Consider the following 12,165-nt stretch of genomic DNA (forward strand, 5'->3'; position numbering starts at 1 on the left):
TAAAATGATATGCAGCATGCCTACAGTATATTTTTTGTGTGACTGCTAACTGTATTTGCATACAAAATGCTATGCTTCAGTGTTTTCCTGGAAAACACTGAAATGTGGCATTTTAGATGCATATACAGCTGCAATTACACAGATAATGTAGGCATGCTGCATTTCACTTTAATCAGCAGAAACTGCTTATATGTCCTATTACATTACATTGTGTCTAAGATGCATTTTTGGGGCAAAAAAGATGATTGCTACTGAGTCCTGCCATGTTATGGCGTGACTTGAAGGTCTATTTAGAGTGATTGCCGCAAAGGATGTAAGAGGGCATATCTGTACCTGGTCCTCTGTCCATGCGTTTGCCTGTTTTTTTGTTTGTTTGTTTTTTCCAGGTTATTGCCTCCGCTTTTGCCATACAGTTCTCTGATTAGGCAGCCTGAGCATTCGCTCCTCTAGGGGTGGCTCTGTTGAATGTCCTGTGGTCCAGTGTCCCGCCGCCTTGCTTCAAGAGAAAATAGGATTTTTGGTCACTTGCCGTTGAATCCTTTTCTCTTAAGCAGGCTTGGGGACACTGCGTTCCCTCCCTCACGCTCATGCAAGGTGTTGGTTCTTGACCGTCTTTTTCCCTACTGGTTTGTTTTATTGTTTTAACAATTTCACTCAGTTACTGCTACTCCTGTCTGTAGGGGGAGGAGCTAACTTTTTAAAGCTACTGTTTAATTGCCAGCTCCTCCAGCCAACCTGTAATCCCATGGTCCAATGTCCCCCAATTTGCTTAAGAGATAAAGATTCAACGGTAAGTGACCAAAAATCCTATTTTTAATATCTACATTTTTTAATGTACATATTTTGGCCATTCCTGTGAAACAAAATATGTGCATTTTAGTGTTATTAATATATATATTTTTTAAATGCAGAGAGCCTTTATACCTACTGTAGATATCTATAAAATGCTCTACATAAGGGATTTATTTAAAGTTCAATGAAAATAATTTAAATCTTTGCATTTATTAAAAATAATAATAAATAAAACTATCATACTTGGACAACCAGATAACCTTCAAATGCCTGTGTTGTGACTTCTTTTCTCCTTTTTTTTATTTTTTTTATTTGTCTTTTTATAGGAAGTGCCAAAATGTTTTCTCTTTAATAAAAAAATAAATTACATTTATGTGTAAAATATATTTAAAGGACCATTTCATATTGGCTAGTGTGTGTCATCACAGTGACAGCGATATTGTGTTTAATACCGAATTTATTGGAATACAAAGTTCTATTAGATATCAAAACATTGCTTACTGTATGCTTGTCTTCCTATCTTTTTGAAATCGAGATGGCTCTGACTCCAGGGATAAACCAAAGCTCTATCGTCTTCAGGTGAGCATCACAGATGTCGGAACGGAGAAACTGGATGAGAATTCAATACAGGTGAGATCTGAATGGGTCTTAATGGATGATCTAATGCACACAATGAAGACAATTTAGTTTTGTCATGGTAAAATACTGGGGCAAATTATATACCATTGTGGCAGTTTTGCTACTGCTATAGTATATATTTTATATATTTGTATGTACAGATATGTCCTTATACATCTTTGCTGTAGTCGCACCAAACAGCCAGATCAAGATAGAATCTTCTAGCATCAGGCGTCTGTTTTGCCGAAAGTGGGTTTTAGTCACACCGTAATGCAACTAGGACGCACAAGAAGACTGTGCTGATTAAATTGTTATGGGATGCGGTCACAATACTTGAATTTGGGATGCCACCAGTCAGAATAATGATGCTGGAATACTGACACCGGTGAAAACATTGCTTACTGTATACTTGTATATATACCGACGACAGGATCCCAACATTGATCACAATGCTAGTGCCGGAATACTGACGGCATCCCGAACGTAAGTATGCTTGGGCCTGAAGGGGTAATTTGCTCCTTTAGTGTCTCCCCCTACCATTCATACAGGATTACTGTTAAATGTTTGTCTGTTTGTGTATGTTGTAATAGTAGTTTGTATACTGGTATTGGTAAGATAACCACAAATATAATTTTTTGTGTATGCTTTTGATATGCCTATACTATTAAATCCTTTAGTTCTTTAACATTGTTTTATTCATTAAAAAAAGGTCATAAGTGAGCGCCGGAGGTATCCCAATTTACACTACCAAGTTAGGGTTAGCCACCATCAGGGAGGGTTATGCTGTGGGGGTGGGATGGTTAGGCTGTGTAAAGGGTGTTTAGGTTTAAGCACCACCTGGGGAAGTTAGGGTTAGGATGCACGGGGGAGGGGGGGTGGGTTAGGGGGCTAGGTGGTTAGGGTAAGCATCATTTTTTTTGTATGTGCTGGGGATGCTGTCTGTATTCTGACTGCTGCCATCCCAAGCGCAGAGATACAGATACCAACCCATTGATATGACACTTGGTTATCTGTGTGCGATTTAGTCTCTAAATATGTATACAAAGTGCTACAATGTAGCAGCCATAGCTTTTTTCCAATAGATCGTCTATTCTGCTCTGTGTTCAGACTCAGACACGCAAAATATTCAAATGTCCTATATCAAAGTGATCAGCACAGTCTCCTTGTGCGTCCTAGTCTCATTGCGTTGCAGAAATAAAAAGACAGCCGATGTTGGCAGAGTTGCATGGGACATGGTGGCTCAACCACGACAGGCATCTTGCGCAGCATGGCGGATCGAGGCTAGACATCCCTGTGAATGACTAATTAAGCACTTAGAAGTTTTTAATAATTTTTAATTGGCCAATAATGATATAATTTTTGGTATCAAAAAATTCTAAGTGATGGAAATTGGGTACAAGGTATGTTAGGGTGCTTTGAGTGGGACAAGTGTTTTTAGGCTTACAGTTGGGAGTATTTATTTTTTGATAGTGTATTAAAATTACCCACATAAATGCTTATACACATTTTCTGTATCCCCAATTTATTTTGAGCACTTATTTGGCTGAAAAACACTTGCTTTCTTTCATTTTTCCACTTAAAAAAATAAATATATATATATATATATATATATATATATATATATATATATATATATATATAAAAAACAGCAATTTGGCTCAATTTAAGTACCCCAAATCTTTATATTATGCCCACTAATAGACTTCTATACTGTTTTTCTATCTTAGTTTTTCTTTTTCTTTTTTTGAGTTACAGGCATATTTCTTCATTTTTGCCTAAACTTTTTTCTCAATTTGGCAGCAAGAATTATCGCAAGTATTCATTTTTCAAGGATTTGCAATAAGGTTGAATCGCGGGAGCTCTCAAACCCACTATAAGTCACTTTTCACTGATTTTTTGGTGATGTCCACAAACAGTACGTTCAAAGTAAATTGCCGCATTTTCGCAGCTTATTGAATTCCCTCTATATTACATTGTATTTTAGCTGTGTATTGTTTTGATTCTTGAGTTTGTGGCTTTAGTGACTTTTGCTTTTCATATTTCTTGGTCCTGCTTGTATCCATTATGGCTATAATTTTTGCAGCTTTTTGGACCAGGCATACAGCCACATCACTGTGACCTTACAAATATGGATGGAGTGGTCACAATTACCCCAAGAAGTGTTGATGCTGATACATACATTGATGGTGAACGCATTTCTGAAACAACCATGTTGCACAGTGGCGTGAAGGTGCAGTTTGGATCATCGCATGTATTTAAGTTTGTGGATCCTAATCATGACCATTCCATGGGAAAAAGACCTTCTGATGCTGGGCAGATGGTTAGAGGACAGAGGAACAAGTCAGGGTATGTTGGTAGGACTTTATGGAATCATGTTGTTCAAATGTTTCTAAAATGTCTGCACAGAAAGAAGTAGAAAGTGCCCCAATATTATTTAAGATTAATAATGTATTATGCGGTGATAGGAAACAAAGAAAGAAAAGGAAAACTCTATTTGTTGGGGCATGCTTAGAAGAAATAAAGAATTTATGTAGTTAAAACATCAGAAAAATCTTTTATTGGTATGCATTAAAAAACAAGTATGGTTTCTATACATCACGACACTTGTTGCTTTTTTTACAGGAACACCAAAAAAGGACATGTTGTGATAAACAAAACATTAATGTTGCACAGCAAACGATCTTTCTCTGACGTCCTAGTGGATGCTGGGAACTCCGTAAGGACCATGGGGAATAGCGGCTCCGCAGGAGACTGGGCACAAAAGTAAAAGCTTTATGACTAGCTGGTGTGCACTGGCTCCTCCCCCTATGACCCTCCTCCAAGCCTCAGTTAGATTTTTGTGCCCGGCCGAGAAGGGTGCATGCTAGGTAGCTCTCCTGAGCTGCTTAGAGTAAAAGTTTAAATAGGTTTTTTATTTTCAGTGAGACCTGCTGGCAACAGGCTCACTGCATCGTGGGACTAAGGGGAGAAGAAGCGAACTCACCTGCATGCAGAGTGGATTGGGCTTCTTGGCTACTGGACATTAGCTCCAGAGGGACGATCACAGGCTCAGCTTGGATGGGTCCCGGAGCCGCGCCGCCGGCCCCCTTACAGAGCCAGAAGAGCGAAGAGGTCCGGAAAAATCGGCGGCAGAAGACGTTCCTGTCTTCAAGAAGGTAGCGCACAGCACTGCAGCTGTGCGCCATTGCTCTCAGCACACTTCACACTCCGGTCACTGAGGGTGCAGGGCGCTGGGGGGGAGCGCCTTGAGACGCAATAAAACACGTTTTAAACCTTATATGGCTAAAGAAATGCATCACATATAGCTCCTGGGCTATATGGATGCATTTAACCCCTGCCAGTTTTCCTAAAAAAAGCGGGAGAAAAGGCCGCCGAAAAGGGGGCGGAGCCTATCTCCTCAGCACACAAGCGCCATTTTCCCTCACAGCTCCGCTGGAAGGACGGCTCCCTGACTCTCCCCTGCAGTCCTGCTACAGAATCAGGGTAAAACAAGAGAGGGGGGGCACTAATTGGCAGATAATACAAATACAGCAGCTATAGAAGGGAGAAACACTTATATAAGGTTATCCCTGTATACATATAGCGCTCTGGTGTGTGCTGGCAAACTCTCTCTCTGTCTCCCCAAAGGGCTCGTGGGGTCCTGTCCTCTATCAGAGCATTCCCTGTGTGTGTGCTGTGTGTCGGTACGATTGTGTCGACATGTATGAGGAGGAAAATGATGTGGAGGCGGAGCAATTGCCTGTAATAGTGATGTCACCCCCTAGGGAGTCGACACCTGACTGGATGGTCGTATGGAAGGAATTACGTGACAGTGTCAGCACTTTGCAAAAAACTGTTGACGACATGAGACAGCCGGCAAATCAGTTAGTGCCTGTCCAGGCGTCTCAAACACCGTCAGGGGCTCTAAAGCGCCCGTTACCTCAGATGGTCGACACAGACCCAGACACGGATACTGACTCCAGCGTCGACGGTGACGAGACAAACGTAATGTCCAGTAGGGCCACACGTTACATGATCACGGCAATGAAGGAGGCTTTGAACATTTCTGATACTACAAGTACCACAAAAAGGGGTATTATGTGGGGTGTGAAAAAACTACCCATAGTTTTTCCTGAATCAGATGAATTAAATGAGGTGTGTGACAAAGCGTGGGTTTCCCCCGATAAAAAACTGCTGATTTCTAATAAATTATTGGCATTATACCCTTTCCCGCCAGAGGTTAGGGCGCGTTGGGAAACACCCCCTAGGGTAGATAAGGCGCTCACACGCTTATCAAAACAAGTGGCGTTGCCGTCTCCTGATACGGCCGCCCTCAAGGAACCAGCTGATAGAAAGCTGGAAAATATCCTAAAGGGTATATACACACATACTGGTGTTATACTACGACCAGCAATCGCCTCAGCCTGGATGTGCAGCGCTGGAGTGGCTTGGTCGGATTCCCTGACTGAAAATATTGATACCCTGGATAGGGACAGTATATTATTGACTATAGAGCATTTAAAGGATGCATTACTATATATGCGAGATGCACAGAGGGATATTTGCACCCTGGCATCAAGAGTAAGTGCGCTGTCCATTTCTGCCAGAAGAAGTTTATGGACACGACAGTGGTCAGGTGATGCGGATTCCAAACGGCATATGGAAGTTTTGCCGTATAAAGGGGAGGAGTTATTTGGGGTCGGTCTATCGGACCTGGTGGCCACGGCGACGGCTGGGAAATCCACCTTTTTACCCCAGGTCACCTCTCAGCAGAAAAAGACACCGTCTTTTCAAACTCAGTCCTTTCGTCCCCATAAGGGCAAGCGGGCAAAAGGCCACTCATTTCTGCCCCGGGGCAGAGGAAGGGGAAAAAGACTGCAGCAGGCAGCCTCTTCCCAGGATCAGAAGCCCTCCCCCGCTTCTGCCAAGTCTTCAGCATGACGCTGGGGCTTTACAAGCGGACTCAGGCACGGTGGGGGCCCGTCTCAAAAATTTCAACGCGCAGTGGGCTCACTCGCAAGTGGACCCCTGGATCCTGCAGGTAGTATCACAGGGATACAAATTGGAATTCGAGACGTCTCCCCCTCGCCGGTTCCTGAAGTCTGCTCTACCAACGTCTCCCTCCGACAGGGAGGCAGTATTGGAAGCTATTCACAAGCTGTATTCCCAGCAGGTGATAATCAAGGTACCCCTCCTACAACAGGGAAAGGGGTATTACTCCACGCTGTTTGTGGTACCGAAGCCGGACGGCTCGGTGAGACAGATTTTAAATCTGAAATCATTGAACACTTACATAAAAAGGTTCAAATTCAAGATGGAGTCACTCAGAGCAGTGATAGCGAACCTGGAAGAAGGGGACTATATGGTGTCTCTGGACATCAAAGATGCTTATCTCCATGTCCCAATCTACCCTTCTCACCAAGGGTACCTCAGGTTTGTGGTACAAAACTGTCATTATCAGTTTCAGACGCTGCCGTTTGGATTGTCCACGGCACCACGGGTCTTTACCAAGGTAATGGCCGAAATGATGATTCTTCTTCGAAGAAAAGGCGTCTTAATTATCCCTTACTTGGACGATCTCCTGATAAGGGCAAGGTCCAGGGAACAGTTAGAGGTCGGAGTAGCACTATCTCAGGTAGTGCTACGTCAGCACGGGTGGATTCTAAATATTCCAAAATCGCAGCTGATTCCAACAACACGTCTACTGTTCCTAGGGATGATTCTGGACACAGTCCAGAAAAAGGGGTTTCTCCCGGAGGAGAAGGCCAGGGAGTTATCCGAGCTAGTCAGGAACCTCCTGAAACCAGGACAAGTGTCAGTGCATCATTGCACAAGAGTCCTGGGAAAAATGGTGGCTTATTACGAAGCGATTCCATTCGGAAGATTCCATGCAAGAACTTTTCAGTGGGATCTGCTGGACAAATGGTCCGGATCGCATCTTCAGATGCATCAGCGGATAACCCTATCTCCAAGGACAAGGGTGTCTCTCCTGTGGTGGTTGCAGAGTGCTCATCTTCTAGAGGGCCGCAGATTCGGCATTCAGGACTGGATTCTGGTGACCACGGATGCCAGCCTGAGAGGCTGGGGAGCAGTCACACAGGGAAGAAATTTCCAGGGCTTGTGGTCAAGCATGGAAACGTCTCTTCACATAAATATCCTGGAACTAAGGGCAATTTACAATGCCCTAAGTCAAGCAAGGCCTCTGCTTCAGGGTCAGTCGGTATTGATCCAATCGGACAACATCACGGCAGTCGCCCACGTAAACAGACAGGGCGGCACAAGAAGCAGGAGGGCAATGGCAGAAGCTGCTGGCAGAAGCTGCAAGAATTCTTCGCTGGGCTGAAAATTATGTGACAGCACTGTCAGCGGTGTTCATTCCGGGAGTGGACAACTGGGAAGCAGACTTCCTCAGCAGACACGACCTCCACCCGGGGGAGTGGGGACTTCACCCAGAAGTCTTCCACGTGATTGTAAACCGTTGGGAAAAACCAAAGGTGGACATGATGGCGTCTCGTCTCAACAAGAAACTAGACAGATATTGCGCCAGGTCAAGGGACCCTCAGGCGATAGCGGTGGACGCTCTGGTAACACCGTGGGTGTACCAGTCAGTGTATGTGTTCCCTCCTCTGCCTCTCATACCCAAAGTATTGAGAATCATAAGAAGGAGAGGAGTAAGAACTATACTCGTGGCTCCGGATTGGCCAAGGAGGACTTGGTACCCGGAACTTCAAGAGATGCTCACGGAGGACCCGTGGCCTCTACCTCTAAGAAAGGACCTGCTCCAGCAGGGACCTTGTCTGTTCCAAGACTTACCGCGGCTGCGTTTGACGGCATGGAGGTTGAACGCCGGATCCTGAAGGAAAAAGGCATTCCAGATGAAGTCATCCCTACCCTGATCAAGGCCAGGAAGGATGTAACCGCGAAACATTATCACCGCATTTGGCGAAAATATGTTGCGTGGTGTGAGGCCAAGAAGGCCCCTACAGAGGAATTTCAACTGGGTCGTTTCCTGCATTTCCTGCAAACAGGACTATCTATGGGCCTAAAATTAGGGTCCATTAAGGTTCAAATTTCGGCCCTGTCAATATTCTTCCAAAAAGAACTGGCTTCAGTGCCTGAAGTTCAGACGTTTGTCAAAGGGGGGGTACTGCATATACAGCCTCCTTTTGTGCCTCCAGTGGCACCTTGGGATCTCAATGTAGTGTTGAGTTTCCTAAAGTCACATTGGTTTGAACCACTCACCACTGTGGAATTAAAATATCTCACATGGAAAGTGGTCATGCTGTTAGCCCTGGCTTCAGCCAGGCGTGTCTCAGAATTGGCGGCTTTATCATAAAAAAGCCCTTACCTAATTTTTCATTCAGACAGGGCAGAACTGAGGACTCGCCCTCAATTTCTCCCTAAGGTGGTTTCAGCGTTTCACATGAACCAGCCTATTGTGGTGCCTGCGGCTACTAGGGACTTGGAGGACTCAAAGTTGCTGGACGTAGTCAGGGCCCTGAAAATATATGTTTCCAGGACGGCTGGAGTCAGAAAATCTGACTCGCTGTTTATCCTGTATGCACCCAACAAGCTGGGTGCTCCTGCTTCTAAGCAGACGATTGCTCGTTGGATTTGTAGTACGATTCAGCTTGCACATTCTGTGGCAGGCCTGCCACAGCCAAAATCTGTAAAAGCCCATTCCACAAGGAAGGTGGGCTCATCTTGGGCGGCTGCCCGAGGGGTCTCGGCTTTACAACTTTGCCGAGCAGCTACTTGGTCAGGGGCAAACACGTTTGCTAAATTTTACAAATTCAATACCCTGGCTGAGGAGGACCTGGAGTTCTCTCATTCGGTGCTGCAGAGTCATCCGCACTCTCCCGCCCGTTTGGGAGCTTTGGTATAATCCCCATGGTCCTTACGGAGTTCCCAGCATCCACTAGGACGTCAGAGAAAATAAGAATTTACTTACCGATAATTCTATTTCTCGTAGTCCGTAGTGGATGCTGGGCGCCCATCCCAAGTGCGGATTGTCTGCAATACTTGTATATAGTTATTGTTACAAAAATCGGGTTGTTTATTGTTGTGAGCCATCTTTTCAGAGGCTCCTTCGTTTATCATACTGTTAACTGGGTTCAGATCACAAGTTGTACGGTGTGATTGGTGTGGCTGGTATGAGTCTTACCCGGGATTCAAGATCCTTCCTTATTATGTACGCTCGTCCGGGCACAGTATCCTAACTGAGGCTTGGAGGAGGGTCATAGGGGGAGGAGCCAGTGCACACCAGCTAGTCATAAAGCTTTTACTTTTGTGCCCAGTCTCCTGCGGAGCCGCTATTCCCCATGGTCCTTACGGAGTTCCCAGCATCCACTACGGACTACGAGAAATAGAATTATCGGTAAGTAAATTCTTATTTTTTCATATATAATGATATACAAAAATTAGATGGTGTGTAGCAGCCAGTTTTGTGGGTGGCTCTCAATAAAAGTGTAAGTCACTCTTTTTTATGACTGTATTTATTGATCATGTGCAGGAAAAAGATAATAACAATGGACAAAATTTACATAAACTTTGAAAAATAAGGCAAAATATCTTTTAGTTTCGGATACGTGAGTAGTTTTAATAGTTTTATAATTCCTAGGTATATGTTATCCCAAAAAAGAGTTATGATAGACTTACCATAGTTAACTCTCTTTCTGTGAGGTACACTGGGTTCCACAGGAAAACATCGGGGTGTAGAGTGGATCTTGATCCAGAGGCATCAACAGGCTAAAGCTTTAGGCTGTCCCAGAATTAATTGGGGCCTACTCTGTAACCCCGCCTCTAGGCACTGTGAGCTCAGTTTCGTTAACCAGTCCAATGTAGGAGCAGGTAAGAGAGAAGGCAAATGTTAGTCACATAGAACCACATTCTCACAACAGGAGACGAGAACAGCGGCTAATGCCATACAAACCCATAGAAGTTAGGTGCGTCAGGGTGGGCGCCCTGTGGAACCCAGTGTACCTCGCAGAAAGGGAGTTAACCATGGTAAGTCTACCATAACTCTAATTTTCTGCAGCGGGGTACACTGTGTTACACAGGAAAACATTGGGGATGTCCTAAAGCAGTTCCTCAAGGGAGGGGACGCGCCTTAGCGGGTATGAGAACCCGACGTCCAAAGAAAGCATACTGGGAGGTGGAAGTATCAAATGCATAGAACCTAATGAACTTGTTTACTGAGGACCACGTAGCCGCCTTGCACAATTTTTCTGCGGATGCGCCACTGTGAGCCACCCAAGAAGGTCCAACAGACCAAGTAGAATGGGCTTTAATAGCAGCATGAGCTGGAAGTCCAGCTTGCGCATAAGCTTGTGCAAGCACCATTCTAATCCATCTGGCCAAGGTTTGCTTATTCGCAGGCCAGCCACATTTGTGGAAACCAAACTCTACAAAAAGGGTATCTGACCTCCTTACAGAGGCAGTCCTCTCCACATATATATGGAGAGCCCTTATGACAGCCAAATACCACTCTTTAGGGGACTAATCAGAAGAAATAAAGGCCGGGACCACAATCTCTTGGTTAAGGTGAAAAGATGACACCACCTTAGGTAAATGACCTGGGCGAGTTCTAAGAACTGCCCGGTCATGATGTAATATCAGAAAGGGTGACTACAGAACAAAGCGTCTAGGTCTAACACCCTTCTAGCAGAGGCAATAGACAACAGAAACAGGACCTTGGCTGTGAGCCATTTAAGGTCCACTGACTCAAGAGGTTCAAATGGAGACTCTTGCAGGGCATTCAGGACAACAGACGGATCCCATGGAGCCACCGGAGGGACATAGGGAGGCTGAATCCTCCCTATGTCTTCCTGATGTATGAACATCAGGTAGAAACGCAATTTTTCTCTTAAACCACAGCGACAAGGCAGATTTGTGAACCTTGAGGGAGGCCAGACGAAGGACCAAGTCCAGGCCTTGTTGCAGGAATGCCATGATTCAGGTTGTTTTGAATCTGTACATATCCTAGTTCTTATTAGCACACCAGGTGAAGTAAGAATTCCAGGCCCTGTAATAGATCCGGGCAGATGCCGGTTTGCGGGCTTTAAACATAGTTTGGATGACCGCCTCAGGAGTGATGCTTCAAGAGCCATGTTGTCAAAGCCAGTCTGGCCAGGTCTGGATAGAGACAAGGGCCCTGTACGAGGAGGTCTAGTCGTTTAGGAAGTAGAAGAGGACGCTCGGTTGATAGACCCTGCAAGTCTGAGAACCAATGCCGTCTGTGCCACGCCGGAGCGACTAGCAGAAGTAGTCTTCCTCCTTGCTTGAACTTCCGCAGTACCCTGGGCAGAACTGACACTGGAGGGAACATGTAAGGCAGCCAAAAGTTCCACGGAATGGCTAGTGCGTCCACGAACGCTGCTTGAGGGTCCTTGATCCGAAGACCGGAACTATGTAATTGTGTCGAGATGCCATCAGGTCTACATCTGGTAGGCCCCACTTGTCCACTAGGAATTGAAAGACTTCTGGATGAAGACTCCAGTCTCCGGCGTGTACGTCCTGATGACTGAGGAAGTCCGCTTCCCAGCTCAGGACACTCGGAATGAACACTGCCGATATTGCTGGCAGATGGCGTTCCGCCCATCGAAGGATTTTTGACACTTCCAACATTGCCATGCGGCTTCGAGTGCCGCCTTGATGATTGATGTATGCCACTGTGGTGGCATTGTCTGACCGTACGTGAACAGGCCTGTTCTGTACCAGAGGCAGGGCGAGAGTTAACACATTGAACACCGCCCGCAGCTCCAGAATGTTTATTGA

At 45.2% G+C, this 12,165-nt stretch overlaps 1 protein-coding gene across 21 annotated transcripts in view; it reads left to right on the plus strand.

Moving 5' to 3' along the window:
• AFDN (afadin, adherens junction formation factor) overlaps positions 1–12,165 on the plus strand; it is an 866,421-nt gene that overhangs the window by 517,300 nt on the left and 336,956 nt on the right. For all 21 annotated transcript variants that reach the window (XM_063917625.1, XM_063917611.1, XM_063917620.1 and 18 more), the window contains 2 exons: positions 1,328–1,422; positions 3,494–3,756. In XM_063917625.1, coding sequence (XP_063773695.1) covers positions 1,328–1,422; positions 3,494–3,756 — 358 coding nt within the window. The remainder of the gene's footprint in view (positions 1–1,327; positions 1,423–3,493; positions 3,757–12,165) is intronic.

Source organism: Pseudophryne corroboree, chromosome 4 (genome assembly GCF_028390025.1).
Source record: "Pseudophryne corroboree isolate aPseCor3 chromosome 4, aPseCor3.hap2, whole genome shotgun sequence".
NCBI classification, from domain to species: Eukaryota; Metazoa; Chordata; class Amphibia; order Anura; family Myobatrachidae; genus Pseudophryne; species Pseudophryne corroboree.